The sequence below is a fragment of the Cnephaeus nilssonii genome (genome assembly GCF_951640355.1).
Source record: "Cnephaeus nilssonii genome assembly, chromosome: 15".
In the NCBI taxonomy this organism is placed as follows: domain Eukaryota; kingdom Metazoa; phylum Chordata; class Mammalia; order Chiroptera; family Vespertilionidae; genus Cnephaeus; species Cnephaeus nilssonii.
The window spans coordinates 44390130-44408832 of record NC_137086.1 but is presented as its reverse complement, the minus strand read 5'-3'; the positions used below and the strand labels follow the sequence as shown (position 1 = coordinate 44408832).

At 40.5% G+C, this 18703-nt stretch overlaps 1 protein-coding gene across 2 annotated transcripts in view; it reads right to left on the bottom strand.

Annotated features, from left to right (window-relative positions):
- Positions 1 to 18703, bottom strand: part of ALMS1 (ALMS1 centrosome and basal body associated protein) — a 151710-nt gene that overhangs the window by 101781 nt on the left and 31226 nt on the right. The window contains exons 4-9 of one of the 2 annotated variants that reach the window (XM_079792033.1): positions 17047 to 17164; positions 15062 to 15681; positions 13911 to 14033; positions 13536 to 13654; positions 13295 to 13429; positions 8775 to 8916 (exon numbers count right to left, since the gene is read on the bottom strand). In XM_079792033.1, the coding sequence (XP_079648159.1) occupies positions 8775 to 8916; positions 13295 to 13429; positions 13536 to 13654; positions 13911 to 14033; positions 15062 to 15681; positions 17047 to 17164 (1257 nt within the window). The remainder of the gene's footprint in view (positions 1 to 8774; positions 8917 to 13294; positions 13430 to 13535; positions 13655 to 13910; positions 14034 to 15061; positions 15682 to 17046; positions 17165 to 18703) is intronic. The other variant, XM_079792034.1, reaches the window with a different exon arrangement.

The following is an 18703-nucleotide window of genomic DNA, read 5'->3' as shown; positions in this document are numbered from 1 at the left end:
CTGGGGTAGCTGCTTGCGTGTGTGCTGGCACCAAGTGGCCTGCATCCTGGGGACAGGTGTCCTCAGGACCCAGGCCGCTCTGAGCCTATAGGCTCGTGCATAGGCCCAGAGCAGCCGGAGGCAGGGCAGATGCCGGTGCCAAGCAGCCTGCGTCCTCGGGAGCCAGGCCACTATAAGCCTGTAGGCCTGTGCGTAGGCCCGGAGCAGCTGGGTGCAGGGCGGGAATATCCCTGGGACCCAGGTGCTCCACCCGGCGTGTGTGCAAGCAACCGGAGGCGGGGCGGGAACGTTCCCTGCAGCAAGCGATCAGACAGCAAGGCCCTGCTTGCCCCCGGCTGTGGCAGCGAGGGGCAAGCAGTCCCCCGCAGGACCCCCACAGAGATCAGATACCAGGACCCTGCTTGCCCATGTGGTGGCGAGCCAGAGAGCAGACAGCAGAGCCCTGCTTGCCCATGTGGTGGCGAGCCAGAGAGCAGACAGCAGGGCCCTGCTTGCCCCTGGCCCCAGCAGCTAAGGGCAAGCAGGCCCCCACAGAGAGCAGACACCAAGGCCTGCGGTGGTGTCAAGCAGGCAGGTCCACAGAGAGCAGAGAACCACAGGGAACAGGCCTAAGCCATCAGTAGGACATCCCCTGTGGGCTCCCAGATTGGAGAGGGTGCAGGTTGGGCTGAGGGACCTCCCCCACCTGCGTGCACGAATTTTGTGCACCGGGCCCCTAGTAAAGAATAAAATGACAATAAATATGAACCTACCAATAATCACTTTAATTGTAAATGGCTTAAATGCTCCAATTAAAAGACATAGATTAGCTAACTGGATAAGAAAACACAACCCATATATACTAGTATATACTGTCTGCAACAGACTCACCTCAGAATGAAAGATACACGCAGACTACAAGTAAAGAAATGGAGCCCTAGCTGGTTTGGCTCAGTGGATAGAGTGTTGGCCTGCAGACTGAAGGGTACCAGGTTCGATCCCAGTCAAGGGCACATGCCCATGTTATGGGCTCGATCCTCAGTAGGGGGCAGGCAGGAGGCAGCTAAGTAATAATTCTCATCACCGATGTTTCTATCTCATCACCGATGTTTCTATCTCTCTCCCACTCCCTTCCTCTCTGAAATAACTAAAAATATATTAGAAATAAAAAAGAAAAAGGTATTTCATGCAAATGGAAATGAAAAAAACAGCTGGGGTAGCAATACTTATATCAGACAAAAAAGACTTTAAAACAAAACAGAACACTAGGCCCTAATCGGTTTTGGCTCAGTGGATAGAGCATCAGCCCATGGACTGAAGGGTCCCAGGTTTGATTCCAGTCAAGGGCACTTACCACAGTTGCAGGTTCAATCCCCGGCCCTGGTCGGGGCAGGTGCAGGAGGCAACCAATCATGTTTCTCTCTCACATTGATGTTTCTCTAAGTCTCTCCCCCTCCCTTCCATCTCTCTCTAAAAATCAATGGAAAAATATCCTTAGGTGAGGATTAACAAAACAAACAAAAAAACATTACTAGAGCCTGATGCATGAAATTTGGAGGGGGATCCCACCTCAGCCAAGCCTATGCACTCTCGCAATCCAGAACCCCTCAGGGGATGTCCAACTGCCGCTTTAGGCCTGATCCAGCAGTCAGTCATCCCTCTCGCAAACTGGGACTGCTAGCTCCTAACCGCTTGCCTGCCTGCCTGGTCACCCCTAACCGCTGTCTGCCTGCCTGACTGATCACCCTTAAACACTTGCCTGCCTGCCTGTGTGATCGCCCTTTAACCGCACTGCTTGCCTGATTGCCGCTAACCATCTGCCTGCCTGCCTGCCTGATTGCCCCTAACTGCTCTACCTGCCTGCTTGCCTGATTACCCCTAATTACTCGCTTGTCTGCCTGCTCAGTGCACATCATAGCAACGAGTCGTTCCGCCGTTCCATCTATTTGCATATTACCCTTTTGTTATATAGGATGGTAAAGGGGACAATCCAAAAAGAGACTATAACACTTATAAACATGTATGCATTCAACATAGGAGCACCTAAATACTAGTACATAAAGCAAATCTAGTTGGATATGAAGAAAAAGATCGACAGTAATCTACATATATAAAAGCCTAAGCGACCAAATGACCGGTCGTTATGACGTGCACTGATCACCAGGGGTGCAGAAGCTCAACGCAGTAGCTGCCCCCTGGTGGTGAGTGTGCTCCCACAGTGGAAGCACCGCTTAGCTGACTGTGGGGCGCCAGATGCAGGGCTCAAGACTGGCGAGCTCCGCTGTGGCGGCGCGAGCCTCTCAATCAGGACTGACTAGGCACAATCCCAAGGCAGGAGCGGCAGACGGTGTTGGACTGCCGGTTTCAGCCCAATCCTCACAGGCCATGCCAAGGGACCCCACCAGTGCACAAATCCATGCACAAGGCCTCTAGTACAGTAATAGTAGGGAATTTTAAGACATTCAAAATCAGTGGGTAGATCTTCCAGACAGAAAATCAATAAGGAAACAATGGTATTAAATGACACACTAGATAAGATGGATTTAATTGATATCTCACCCCAAAGCAGCAGAATATACATTCTTTGCAAATGCACATGGAATACATGTTAGGAAACAAAACAAGTCTCAATAAATTGAAAAAGATGAAAATCATATCAAGCATCTTCTAGGACTATAATGGTATGAAACCAGAAACCAATCACAAGAAAACTGAAAAACACACAAAGAAGTGTAGGCTAAATAACATGTTACTGCTTGCGGACTCAAGAGTCCCAGGTTTGATTCCAGTCAAGGGCATGTACCTTGGTTGCGGGCATACCAATGGGGAGTGTGCAGGAGGCAAGTGATCGATGTTTCTCTCTCATCGATGTTTCTAACTCTCTATCTCTCTCCCTTCCTCTCGGTAAAAAAATCAATAAAATATATATAAAAATAAATAAATAACATGTTACTAAACAATGAATGAGTTGACAATGAGATCAAGGAAGAAATCAAAAGATACCTTGAAACAAATGAAAATGATAACACAACAACCCAAAATCTATGGGACATAGCAAAAGCAGTCCTAAGAAGAAAATTTATTGCATTACAGGCCAAACTCAAGAAATAAGAAAAATCTGCCGAAACCAGTTTGGCTCAGTGGATAGAGCGTCGGCCTGCGGACTGAAGGGTCCCGGGTTCGATTCCGGTCAAGGGCATGTACCTTGGTTGCGGGCACATCCCCAGTGAGGGGTGTGCAGGAGGCAGCTGATCGATGTTTCTCTCTCATCGATGTTTCTAACTCTCTATTCCTCTCCCTTCCTCTCTGTAAAAAATCAATAAAATATATTTTAAAAAAAAAGAAAAGAAATAAGAAAAATCTCAGCCCTGCTGGGTAACTCAGTTGGTTAGAACATCATGCCAATATGCCAAAATTGTGGGTTCGATCTCCAGTCAGGGCACATACAAGAAACAACAAATGAATGCATAAATAAGTGAAACTACAAATCAGTGTTTCTCTCTGTCTCTCTTTCCCTCTTCCCTGCTCTAAAAGTCAGGTGAGGATTAAGAAAAATAAATAGCACAAATAAGTAAATAAATAAATAACACTGGAATATCACTAAAGAACTTAAAATATCACATTAGAAAATATTCACTCAATTCAATAAAAAGCATTAAGGTAGGAAAAGAAGAACAAAAAAGACATGAGACATATGTAAACCAGAAAATGTAAACCCAATCTTGTCAATAATGGCATTAAATGTGAATGGATTAAACAATTACATCAAAAGGCAGAGATTATTAGTCTACATTTAAAAAAGATCCAACTATATGCTATTTGCTAAAGATGTACTTTAGATTAAAAATATAGCTACGTTGAAAGTAAAGGGATAAAAAAAGATGTCATACAAACAGCAACCATAAGAGCTAGAGCAAGTATACTGATAAAACACAAAATAAAGCAGAGAAACCAAGATGGCGGCATAGGTAAGCACCTAAACTGCTGCCTCGCACAACAATTTCAAAACTACTAAAAGACATTACGGACATCATCCAGAACCACAGGAAAGCTGGCTGAGTGGAAATTCTACAACTAGAAGGAAAGAGAAAAGCTCACGGAGAATCAGAGGAGCTGCAAAGGGCTGAGGTACGGAGACACGCGTAGAGAAAGGAAGGGCAGCTGAGTGCCTGGCTGGCTTTCTCTGACGGGAGGGAGAAGGAAGCTCCCGACTGCACTGAACCCCAGTTCCGACTGCACTGAACCCCAATTCCAGGCAATACCCTGTGGACCCAGGCTCATACGGGGAGAATCTGGACTGTCAGGTAGAGAGAAAGGCACACGGAGACTTGGGGGAGCCACGGCGGGCAGGGGTCTGGAGGCGCGCACGCGAGTGCGCACAGAGAGGACTGACTGCTGAGGTTGCCGCTGGCTTTCCCTAGCGGGAGGGAGTCGGAAGCTCCCGACTGCACTGAACCCCAGTTCCGACTGCACTGAACCCCAGTTCCGGGCGAGCCCCTGGGGACTCAGGCTCTTATGGAGGGAATCTGGACTGTCAGGCGGACACTCAGGGGAGCCGCGAAAGGCAGAGGTCTGGAGGCGCGCGCGCAAGTGTGTGCAGAGTGGACTGACTGCTGAGTGTGCCGCTGGCTTTCTCTAGCTACAGAGAACCGGAAGCTCCCGACTGCGCTGAACTCCAGTTCCAGGCAAGAATCTGGGAATCCAGATTCATTGGGGGAGAAACTGGACTGTCTGGCAGCGGGCGAAACTCAAGGGCGGCTTTCTCTCAGAGGTGCTTGCAGCGATTACCGAGGGACACTGAGACCCAGGGGCCTCATAGGGCAGGGCTGACAGGAAGCCAAGACTGTCTGCTCTGCCCTGAGACTCTGCCCCATCCAAGCTGAGCACAGAGGCTTTTGCAATTTTGCAAGTCTTGTCTCATAAGGCTGTCTCCAGCACAGAAGTTCTTCCAGCGTAGACACAGCTGATCCTCACAGCCAACTGGCCTGGAGGTCAATTCCTCCCAGTGATACCAACAACAATCAAGACTTAACTACAACAAGGCTGTACACACAATCCACAAAGGGATGCACCAAGAGTGTCCACCTCAGGTAACTGGGGAGGCCGACACAATGGGCCATATAGGACACCTAGCACACAAAGCTACCCTACCAATTCAGGGAAGCAGCGAAAATGCGGAGACAAAGTAACAGATCACAAACAAAAGAAAAGGAGGAAAACAAACGACTGGATATCGAGTTCAAAACCACGGTTATAAGGTTTTTCAAGAATTTCCTAGAAAAGGCCGATAAACTTAGCGAGACCCTTGAGGATATGAAAAAGGACGAACTAGAAATTAAACATACACTGACTGAAATAAAAAATATTATACAGAGACCCAACAGCAGACTAGAGGATCGCAAGAATCAAGTCAAAGATTTGAAATACAAAGAAGCAAAAAACACTCAATCAGAAAAGCAAAAAGAAAAAGGAATCAAAACAATTGAAGATAGTGTAAGAAGCCTCTGGGACAACTTCAAGCGTACCAACATCAGAATTATGGGGGTGCCAGAAGAAGAGAGAGAGCAAGATACTGAAAACCTATTTGAAGAAATAATGACAGAAAACTTTCCCCACCTGGTGAAAGAAATAGACTTACAAGTTCATGAAGCGCACAGAACCCCAAACAAAAGGAATCCAAAGAGGACCACACCAAGACACATCCATAATTAAAATGCCAAGAGCAAAGGACAAAGAGAGAATATTAAAAGCAGCAAGAGAAAAACAGTTAATTACCTACAAGGGAGCACCCATACAATTGTCAGCTGATTTCTCAACAGAAACTATGCAGGCCAGACGGGAGTGGTAAGAAATATTCAAAGTGATGAATAGCAAGAACCTACAACCAAGATTACTCTACCCAGCAAAGCTATCATTCAAAATTGAAGGGCAGATAAAGAGCTTCACAGATAAGAAAAAGCTAAAGGAGTTCATCACCACCAAACCAGTATTATATGAAATGCTGAAAGGTATTCTTTAAGAAGAGGAAGAAGAAGAAAAAGGTTAAAGATAAAAATTATGAACAAATACATATCTATCAACAAGTGAATAAAAAATCTGATGAACAGAATAAACTGGTGAATATAACAGAATCAGGGGCATAGAAAGGGAGTGGACTGACAATTCTTGGGGGGGGAGGGGTGTGGGGGAGTGCGGGAAGAGACTGGACAAAAATCGTACAGCTATGGATGAGGACAGTGGGGGAGAGGTAAAAGCAGAGGGTGGGGTGAGAACCGGGTGGAGGGGAACTATGGGGGCAAAAAGGAGAAACAATTGTAATAATCTGAACAATAAAGATTTATTAAATTAAAAAATAAATAAATAAAATAAAACAACATATTTATTTGTGAAAAAAGACAAAATAAAGCTTTAGGACAAAATATGTTACTAGAATTAAAGGTCAATTTATAACTACACAAAGAAAGTTAACTCATCACGGCATATGACATTATAAATTATAAAATATAAGCATAAATTCATTTAATATCATATCTCAAAATGTTTGAAGCAAATCTAACAGAAAAGAAGGGAGAAACAAACACTAATATTTGGAGACTTCAATACCTTACTTTCAGAAATGGAGAAAACAACTAGGCAAAGGATCAACAAGGATACAGAAGACTGGAACACTATAAACTGACCAGAACTAGCAGATAAGTATGTATAGAACACACCACCTAACAACAGCAGAATGCACATTCTTCTCAAGTGCAAACTGTACATTCTACAGGATAGACTATATGTTAGGACATAAAACAAGCCTCAATAAAATTTAAAAACTGAAATCATACAAAGTATATGTTCTCCAAAAAATGGAATGACATCTCAATAACAAAAGGAAACTCATAAGTATGTGAAATTAAACAACACACCTCCAGATCACCAGTGTCAACAACAAAGAAATATTACAATGGAAATTAGGAAATATTTAGATGAATTAAAACAAAAGTATGACAAACCAAAACTTAAGGCATGCAGCTAATGCAGTGTTTAGAAATTTATCTATGTAAACACCTGAATTAGAAAGATCTCAGATCGCCGAAACCGGTTTGGCTCAGTGGATAGAGCGTCGGCCTGCGGACTGAAAGGTCCCAGGTTCGATTCCGGTCAAGGGCATGTACCTTGGTTGCGGGCACATCCCCGGAAGGGGGTGTGCAGGAGGCAGCTGATTGATATTTCTCTCTCATCGATGTTTCTAACTCTCTATCCCTCTTTCTTCCTCTCTGTAAAAAATCAATAAAATATATTTAAAAAAAAAAAAAAGAAAGATCTCAGATCAATAACTTAACCTTTCACCTTAAGAAACAGTAAAAAGCTCAAATCAAAACTGAAGCAAGTGAAAGCATGAAAATAATAAAGACTAAAATGGTAGTAAATAGAGATTTAAAAGGTAGAAGGAAAAATTAGAAAAAGCAGAGAAACCAATTTCTTTGAAAAGTTCAACAAAAAATTGACAAAATTCAGCTAGACTTACAATAAAAGGTAACTCTCCAATTACTAAAATCAGTAATAGAAGGACATTACTACCAACCCCACAATGAATTCCTTCCCATTATTTTCTATCTTTCTCAAATAAACAAAAAACATACAAACAAAACCTCCTTTCTTGAGGTTTAGGCCACACATAGCTTCAATACCGTCCTCCATCTATCATGTTCTTACAACTCCCAGTTGCTCCCATTCACTTTTTCAAGGTCTGGTGCACAGGCTTTCCTAAACCCCAAACCCCACAAAAATCAGAAAATATTTAAACACAGTTAATCCAAAAAGCTAAAGTCTCAATTTACTTTATCCCAGTGGTCTTTATTCAACTTCTAACCAATCCCCTCAGGGCCAAGCAATAGATCTTATCACCCTTCAAACTGATACAAATTTAAATGTACTAACCTACTCTGACCAAAACTACCCATTCTTCTAGCTCTCTCAGTAACTCATACCCACCTCCTGTATTCAACTTCATAAATAAACCTCTGTTCCTTCATTTTCTTCCAGACTAACAATTCTCCTGACTTCTTTTCTTTTCCAATGCAGGCTGAAACAAATAGCTGATTAACTCTTCCCTCACTTATTCCCTCCCACTGCTGTCCTTCCACCACACACAAATCCCTCTACCAAGGATCAATCCTGTCCTTCCACCACACACAAATCCCTCTACCAAGGATCAATCCTGTAATTAACCTTCTCCATTCCTGAGTTTCAGTAGAGAAAAATGAGAGATGCTATACAGGCTGACATTATAAAATCATTTCTGACCTCAACTGACTTTTCAGAACTACCTGAAAATCCTTTTGCTTGTCTTTAGTCAGTTCCATCTCCTATTCACTTCAACATAAATTCTGAGCCTTCACCCAAGCCACTCTCCTCTAAGTCCCTAAAACTTCTCCTCCTGTCCCCACAACCCATAGCAGGTAAGATTACCTTGCTTTCTGTCTCAGAACTGAGCTCTCAATTTCCTCTCTACAAATTTATTGTCCTCTCGTGCTCAATTAATTTCCCCCCCTTCAAATCACAGAAAGGAATATAGAAACAAACTGACGCTAATTCAGACTTGTCCATGTAATTCGGTTCTAAACACTGTCATGAGGAAAGCAATTAAGTCAAAAGATTCATCTAATGAGAGAGACTTGTGCATTTATAAATACACTTAATCCAAAGTTAACATAACTGCAGGAGTTCAAATATAAAAAAAATAGCCATAGCAAGATATTTTTAACAAGCTAGTCATAAGGTCATTTAATATCACCTTTTCCACATACCTGGTAAATGTTTGCGAGTCTTTGGCACAATCTCGGGAGATACCCTCAACATCCTGAGATCTGAAGAGTGATACTCCAACTTTCTGGTTGGCTCATGAGGAACAAATGGAGGCAATACAGATGAAAAAGACTGACTAATGTCCTATGAAAAGAGATTTTTTTAAAAAGAAAGAAGATTAATTTTAGACATCTGTTAAAATACAGACCTCACTTTTATGAAAATAAATATTAAGCAGTTATACCAGTTTCTTAAGATTATATTCCCAATCCTCCTGAATACATATATAGGTCATATCTTGGTCAATTCCAAGAATGCTCTATAAATTATTCTGAGGTTCTGTATAGGAGACCTAGAAGTGTTTTTCTCCTTATGATAAGTATGATCATTGCAGAATCTGAACTATGGCACAAGGATTTTTTTAAAAGGGAGAAGTGTGTTGTAGAAAGGAAAAAAGAAAAGGAAGTAGGAGAAAACCTTCTTCCCATTTTTAAGAAATACACAAATGTTTAGAATAATAAAAGCATGGGAAAACTGTATCTGTGATCAGTTCCTAAAAAAATAAAAGTCCTGTCCTAGCCAGTGTGGCTCAGTGGATAGAGCAACGGCCCACAGATGAAGGGTCCCAGGCTCAATTCTGTCAAGGGCACATACTTCAGTGCAGGCTCGATCCCAGACCCTGGTAGGGGCGTGCGAAAGGCAATCAATCGATATATCTGTCTCACATCGATGTTTCTCTCTCTGTCTCTCCCTCTCCCTTCCACTCTCTAAAGATCAATGGAAAAATATCCTCAGGTGAGGATTAACCAAAAAAAGAAATAAAAAGTCCTCAAATTTCTTGAAACAAAAGTCATGGGAAATATAAACTGATAGTGAAGTAAAGGTTAAATGCTGAAAAAGAAGTTTCTAAAACACAAATCCCAACAAGTCCTTGCTAGTAAAGAAATCAGTAACCATTACTGGTGATGTTAGTACATAAACATACAACTTTTCACCAAATTAGGACAAATAAAATTTGAAATGTGATCAGAGTTAATCTCGGTGAATCACTATTAATTGAACACTAGTGGCCCGGTGCACAAATTTGTGCACATTGAACGGAAAATAATTAAAAGAAATATTTAATATTGCTATTTGCCCTTTCTCCCTCAGTGCCTGAGAGCTGGGCGGCAGCCCCGCCCCCTGCCACCACTGCTGGTCGCTGTCTGCGGGGCAATGGATGGGGCTAGGGGGGAGCCCTCAGACCCGCCTTGGCCTGGAGCCACCCGCTCACATGCTCCACCATCCTGCCGCTGTCCCGCTCTCGTCAGGGCCCGTTGGGGCCAGCAGCACCTCCACTGCCACCAGCTGCCAGCACCCGCCATGTTCCGCGCCGCCCCTGGTGGTCAGTGCACATGATAGCGAGTGGTCAAACTCCCGGTCTCCTGGTCAAATGACCGCCTGACGGGACAATTTGCAAATTAGGCTTTTATTATATAGGATATCTTCATTTTTAAAATATATTTTATCCACATGAAAAAGTTGATGCAAGTTATAAAAATTGTACAGTACTATCAAAAATAGTAGAGCTCTGGCTAGATGAATCAGTTCGTTGGAGCATCGTCCCAGACATCTAAAGGTTGCGATTTGATTCCCGGTCAGGGTACATACTTAGGTTTCAGGTTCCATACCCAGTCAGGGCCCATATGGGAGGCAACCAATCAATGTTTCTCTCTCACATCTCTCTCTCTCTCTTCCTCCACCCCTCCCTCCCTTCCTCTCTCTAAAAATCAATTTTTAAAAAACATATCCTCAGATGAGGATTAAAACAAAACACCCAGGCAGTGTGGGTCAGTGGTTGAGCATCAACCCATTCAACAAGAAGTCACAGGTGTGAGGTGTGCAGGAGGCAGTCAGTCAATATTGATGTTTCTGACTCATCCATGTTTCTCTCTCTCTCCCTTTCCCCCTTTCTCTCTCTCTAAAAATCAATAAAAACATATTAATATATATGCATATCTTAATAATCTTAATAATAAAAGGCTAATATGCACATGGTTGTCACGCCGTGATGCCGTAACAACCTATCAGCAGGGACCTGAGGCTGTGTGTTGCCAGGATGGAAAACCTGAGGCTATGCCCCCTGCCCGGCGGGGCTTGATGGGGGTGGGGCCGGCCAGGTCTTGGTGTCGCCAATGGGGGTGGGGCCAGCCGGACACGTCTATTATAGAGAAAGGGCAAATAGCAATATTAAAATATTTCCTCTAATTAATTCCCTTTTAATGTGCACAAATTTCATGCACTGGGCTACTAGTCCTATATAATAAAAGGCTAATATGCAAATCAAACGGCGAACGACCAGTCGCTATGACAAGCACTGACCACCAGGGGGCAGATGCTCAACATAGGAGCTGCCCCCTGGTGGTCAGTGCACTGCCACAGGGGGAGCACTGTTCAGCCAGAAGCCCTGAGCCAGGCTCACAGCTGGAGAGCAAAGCAGTGGTGGCAGGAACCTCTCCCGCCTCCATGGCAGCGCTAAGGATGTCCAATCTGACAGCGTAGGCCCACTCCGGCACATCTTCCAAGGGCTCCCGAACTGTGAGAGGGCACAGGCCGGGCTGAGGGGACCCCCCCGCAAGTGCATGATTTTCATGCACCAGGCCTCTAGTATATTAGAAACACTGTTTAAAATTTATCAGATTTTGTTTCTCATTCTTATTGAAACTGACTTCAAAACCATCATTCCGGCCAAAATAATGCAAAATCTTGGCATTGGTTTCACTGAAGAATAGCCAAAAAGGCAGGGAGTTAATGGCATAATGGTTAAGTACACAGATTAGTTTCAAATACTAGTTCCCCTATTTGCTAAGTGATCATGAGCAAGTTCCTTAACTTTCTGTCAATTATAGAAATGGGGATGATAATAATCCTCAACAATCCTACCTGATATATGTGAGTAAAACTTAGCATAGTATTTGAGCACAGTTATCACTTTTCATCCCCACTGTTATTACACTGAAAGTTAGAATTAAACAATGCCTACTTTAGAAGAAAATAAAACTAGCCTAATAGTTCTCTATATTAAAATATTTTTAAATTCAACAAATTATAAATAAAAGTTCATCAGTATATCTTTGTTCATTTCCTTTTATCAAATGTCTGAACCTAATAGTCTAAATATGGTTGCAACCCAAACTAATTGTTTTCCAATAACATACACTCTTATACTTGGGAAAACAGGAAAAGGAAAGTAACATTAAGTACACCACATATATTATCTAACTGTATTTAATGACTAACAGGAAATATGGATATATTATAAGGAAGTGAGATCCAGGTTAGAGTTGACCGTTTCAGACAAAAGAAGATGGGCAAAGGGACCAGAGGAATATTCCAGAGATCAAGGAAAATAAAGCCTTGTATAAAAGAAACATTGAAACAATTTTTATAACACCTCAAAGTTATAATTTTCTAGTACACACACACAATAATAATGATATAGAGAGGAATGGAACATAGTAATACATGAGGATGTTGCTTATGTGGGAAGGAGGTAGTTAGTTTCCTTTGGGAACACTGACTAGTTTGGACATTAAGCACCTCAGTATCTTTCCTGGGGAAACAACAGATTCTTATAATTTTCAAGCTACCTCTGAAGTAAAAATCTTTCAGGAACACCTAAAAAGAAATGCTTGAGCCCTGGCCAGGAGCTCAGTTGGTTAGAGGGTCGTCCTGATACACAAAGATTTTGGGTTTGATCCCCCGTACATACAAGAATCAATCAATTAATGCATAAATAAGTGGAACAACAAATTGATCTCTCTCCCCCCCTTTCTCTCTCTCTCTAAAATCAATAAATAAAAAATTTTAAATTATAAATAAGTAAATAAATAAATAAAAATACTTGAATATTTCCAAGGTCTATTCCAAGGTTTGTACATTGAAGACCAGAGAGGGGAAAAAAGCACAAATCAATGTCTCCATTTTTAACCCTGTCCCAAAGGTTCTTGCTAGCACAACTTGGAAACGTTAAGATGCTTGGGATAAAGGCCTGGAGGCACCAAAGGATGGCTTTTTCCAAGACACCACAGAATTCACTAAGTCTTACGGTCTACAAAATACCAACATTTCTTTTATGCCAATCTCTAACAAATTAACTAAGTATATTCCTACATATCAGATGAAGACCAGATTACAAGTCACAAGTTGGTATTAGAGCACAGTCGCCAACCTTTAGGACCTCACGGACCACCAGTGATCCACGGACCACTAATTGGCAAACGCTGCTCCAAAGGTTTCCTTAAAACCTTTTGCACTCAGATGTCGGGTGTGACTCGACACAGTTAGCATTAGAATAAAGGAATCGAGAAAAAAGCAAGCGAGTGCAAAGGGTTAAACCAGAGATCACCAACCTTCTGGACCTCGCGGACCACCAGTTGGCAACCGTTTTATTAGAGGACATAAATGGGCACTTTTACCCCTATTTTTCAACTGAAATATTTCTTTCCCTTCCCCATAAGAAATGTCAAATACAAAAACTTACAGGCTCTTCCTCCGATGGTAGTTGTAAATCAGATTGCCAAGGCAGGGAGACATCACAAATTTCTAGATCATCAAGCATATTTTCTAAACCTGCTAGCTCAATGCACTTCCCAGCCACGTCACCTTGGTCACATATCTGGGAAATAGTAACAAGTAAAATAAAAACAAGTAACAATGCCATTTCCTGAAACAAAACTGGAAAAGACCATGTTTTCCCCAACTATCATTTTATTGTATCTCACCTCTCTTTGTAGTTCAGTAGATCTTTCACTGCATACAACAGCATTTTCATCTAGGCTACAGCATTCAATATCATCACCCAGAGAACAGATGTCAGATTCAGCCTTCCCCTGCAGGCCCTCTACAAAACAGGAGTCATTTTGCATAATTGTATGTATTGTAAAACTGGATTTGGCACCCATAGGCCAAAGAATTTCACCTAGGCCTATATCAGCTTTCAGCAATGTCTACTGACCAACTGTAATTAATGATGCAGCATTGATCATTGGTAAAGTACCTTGTTACTTTGCATCATATGTCACCAAGTTTGCTGAAAAGCTGCTTCCTATATCTGCAGATGGACCTTCAATGACATGACTAAGAATTTACATTCTTACCCAAAATATAGTTTGAGGAATCTGCAACTTCTTCAAAGGTTTGCTGCTTTAAATCTTGCGAAAACAAAGAATCTGAAGTCGATACTTCCAGTGGGTAAATAATGTTTGAAGATCCTGCCTTCTCTGCAAGGTCAAGAGCAGAAAAATACTTTATCTTCCCAATGGGAAGAAATGGTTCATTGTCTACATCACACTGAAATAAAACTGTGTTTTGCAAAGACCAACAATCTGGCTGTGAGATTTTTCACTTAAAGGCACATGTGACTTAAGCTCTGGAATAAAAGAAAGTGGCTCAATGAACATTTCCTGAGGAGCACTGGGGAATGATTTTATATTAGGAAACCAGTACAGGGAGCTAACATCATCATCATTTTTATGCAACAATGGCTTTGAAGCTTCTGGTTCAAACACCCTGGGAGTAGATTGATAGTATGGATAACTAAGTTAAGTTTATCAACGAAATAATTTTCATCTTAGTAATTTAATAGGAAAATATCTGAATTTTTTGGTTTACCTTCTTGGCTGTCATTTGTCATAGATTTATTGATGTCAGTTTGGATTTCCTTTACTGTACTCTCCCTCCTTGGAAATCTCAATAGAGGCAATAACTGCCTCAAAGGCTACATTTGCAGTAGCATCAACATTTTTCCCTCCAAAAGCAGCACTTGCCCTTTGGTTTCTTTCCTCTTGAAAATATAGCTGTTCTGATATCACATCCAAGCTGGATGTAATAGTCTGAAGAGGACCACCAAAAGTCTCTACATTAGAGATATCATGTCCCCTGGAGAGAGTATGTGTTTCTGAAACTTTTAAGGAATTATCAGGAACTACAACATTCTCAATATATTCTATTTCTGAAGATCTGGGACACACCTCTGAAAATAATAAAGTACTGCTATTCTCCTTTAGTTCAAAACATTGAGATAATTCTTTCCCCAAACCTTCATTTCTTTCATAACACTCCAAAGAAACCATCTTTTGTTTCATCTCATTCTCAGCTGGAGCCCTTAAATAAACATTCTCAAAATGACTACCAGACATCAAGGGAACCCTTTTCCCACTCTTTTCTAACAAACAATGCAAGAAAGAATTTGACATTTTATTATTAAAATGAGGAGCAATTTCATGTGGAAAAGAAACATGATCCTTACTGACTAGACATGTTTCTGGATGGTGTGAAGCTCCCTGTTTGGTCCATGGCATAAGTGAAAAGGGGGCATTAAAATTGTCACTCCCCTCAGGACTTTTATTTTTATCAATTTTATCAGATGAATCTGAGCAGGAATCATGGTCCTTACTGGTTAAATATTTTTCGGACAGCTGTAAAGCTTCCTGTTTCCAATAGTGCACATCTGAACAAGAAGCATCAAAACTGTCACTTTCTTTAGGAGTTACATATTCATCACTTGTATCAGATGAAGTTGAAGAAAATTGATCTTTATCAGCTAAATTGGTTTCTGGCTCCTGTGTAACTTCTTTTATCTTCCATGACATATATGAACAAAGAGCACCATAACTATCAGAGTTTTTGGCAGTTTTCAGTTCATCAACTGTATAGGTTAAAACAGTCTCTTCTTTGGTTTCTTGCTCAGGATGTAAAAAAGAGCCCTGAGACTCAACATCTGTACTCCCTATAAGTGTGTGCTGAGATACATTAAAGCGACTGTTAACTAAGTCTGAAGCTACTTCTGAGGTTGCCTGGAATAAAGCTTCATTAACTTCTGCCGGTCGAGAAAACCCTTCAGTGTCTTCGGACTTACCAGGAATTCCCCTGAAAATATACAATTAAAAAAACAAAGGGTTACATATTTAAAACATTTATTTTTTTCAATACCAACATGAAAAAATACAAAATTGATATGTCACTGTTATCGAGGTTATTTCCACAATGTGTTGAAAAACAAAGTTCTAATTTCAAATTCTTTTAAAATGACTAATGACTGAACAAGGCAAATTTTTTTATAAACAGAAAAGTACACTACCATTTGTGACCCTAATATTTTCTCAGACTTCTCTAAAACAATATTGTCAAATATATGAGTAATTTCATATCGGCAAAAAAATATTCTTTAAATGAAAATTTAAAATTCATTTAACCTGCATTAGCTCTTTTACTAGTCATTTATTATGCTCTTGAAAACCACTTAAGAAGTTATCTACTCCCTCCCCCTAAAAAAAAATACAACAGTAATCTAATCATTGGTTGACTACTGTTTACAAAACACTTTCCATAAAAGTAATTTAAAAGTAATATATAGCAGAAGGGCACATCAGTAAACACCTAGTTTTTAATTTAAGGTGCCTTTTTTTTAGTTCTAAAAAAGGAAAACTTATATTTTTGGATAATTCCAAATGTTTTGGAGAATTCCAAACTTGTCTCCCATCATGACTATTCTAAAGGACATTAATTTGAAATAATTATTAATTTGGACATGTTTGTTAGAAAAAAACCTTATTACTTCATATTCACAGCTATAAGGTAAGGAAAGATAACAAGGCTCATTCAATATCAGCTGACCAAAATGAGAGTGCCAAACAAGTTAGTGACCATGAAATAAATGCTTTTTACAAAATGGGGTTGGGTGATGGAAAGCAAAAGGGGAGATTTATAATAAGAAAAATCCAGTGTGCCTTCTAAATTAAAATATGCCTGAAAAGCTAGAATATATTAGAAATTATTTTTAAATACACTACAGTAAACTGGCTCATTTTTACACATACATATGTTATTATGCCAAACTGATACGCATCATGTCTTAACTTAGGGCAGTGGTCGGCAAACCGCGGCTTGCGAGCCACATGTGCCTCTTTGGCCCCTTGAGTTTTTAGCAAAGGCCAGCTTAGGAGTACCCTAATTAAGTTAATAACAATGTACCTACCTATATAGTTTAAGTTTAAAAAATTTGGCTCTCAAAAGAAATTTCAATCATTGTACTGTTGATATTTGGCTCTGTTGGCTAATGAGTTTGCCGACCACTGACTTAGGTGCATGTTACCTTCAGAGTGAGCTGAAACTATCTAACCCCTACCCCAAAGTCTCAACTTAGGCTGAAGTCATTAATATTAGTAACAACTAAGAACAAGAAAAGCAAGAGTAGAATGGTTACATGAAAATAAAAATAAAAAATCATTCTACCTCAAAGGTGCAAAATCTAGTTCACTTTGGTGAAATATGGAATCAGGCCCAAACTCTTGGTCTTGTGTCAAACATGTCAGCAAAGGCAAATCAGGAGAAGCAAAGTTGTCTTGTAGGACTGCAAAGTTTCAAATATAAAAATGTTGGAAATACTAAAAATAACTGTTTAGCACTCACATAATACTTTAAAGAACCTAAACATGCTGCCATCTGGAAGTTTCTACAAACTTTAGTATAACAACATAGCAGCAGCAGCAACTATCTGACAAGGTCCAGGCACTAAACATACAATATTTCACTTAATCCTCATGACAACCTTGAAGGATGGGTATCATTATATCCATCTTATAGGTAAGGAAACATGATTACAAAACTTAAGAAATATTAAGGGAAAAAAAGAAATATTAGTGTAAGTAATTTGTCCATCTTCAAAAAGCCTAAGTGGCAGAGTGAGATCTGAGCCTAAGCACGAACTTTTTCACAAGTGCTATTAACCATTATGAGTGCTTCTTTCCATTGTATATCAAAGTGTTTTCCATGGGCTCCTGGGCATCCCTAAGACAATCTCAGGAGGTGCTGAGGGTCAAAATTATATTCAAAATAATAAGGCCCTGGCAGGGTAACTCAGTTGGTTGGTGCGTCATCTCATGCACCAAATAGTTGTGGGTTCGATTCCAGGGCAGGGCACATACCTAGGTCTCAGGTTCGATCCCTGGTTGGGGTGCATACGGGAGGCAACTGATTAATCCACATTAAACAAAAGGTCTTTAGAATCTTCAGTAACTTTAAAGTGTATAAAGTAGTCCTGTGACCAAAAAGTTTGAGAATTACTGATTTAAGGGGGAAAAAAACTGTTGTAAATTCCTGAATGCCAACCTAAGTAATTATTAGAATGCCCTTGAATGTATACTAAATATAAAGTCAGTATTCTCTTATAGTATTTATACAACTACAAAACAAAAAATTAAGCATTAATAGAAACAAATCTGTACAACCAACAGCATCCTATTTAATATTAATTTAACTGGATGGGTGATATTTTGCTAAAACTAAATGGTTCTATCAATATGCTGTAATTCTGTTGCCATAGTTTACGTTAATTTCAGAATGCCTATAATACTGTACACCTTCCCTATCGTAACTACCACACTCTTGTTTTAATCTTTAGCCTATCTGCTTTCCACCTAGATTGAAAACTCCATGTCTGCTGTATTCACAGTGATATCTTCAGTGCCCAGCAAAATACCTGCTACACTTAGTAAGCATTCAAAATAGAATTGTTTATTACTTATTTACTGAATGATTTAATTAAAAATGAGAAACCTTTACCACCAAGGACTAACTGGTATGATTCCTCTTTGGCCTTTGCTTAGAGACTCAGTCTTAATCCTTTATAACCTTCATAAGTCCTCCAACCCTCTAAGAATCCTAAGGTCTTTTAACAAAGACCCCGCATTTCCTCACATTTGGACACTGTGATAGCCTGGACCACTCTTTTTTGAGGTATTTGTCTCAGCACTGGTTTTCAATATGACATTTGTCATTGGTGAGACTTATATACCCCACAATGACTGTAGTATTCATGCATAACAAAATAGCAATGATAAAATTTCCTCGGCCATCAGATCCAGGGATCTGCTCTAATAATTTAAAATGT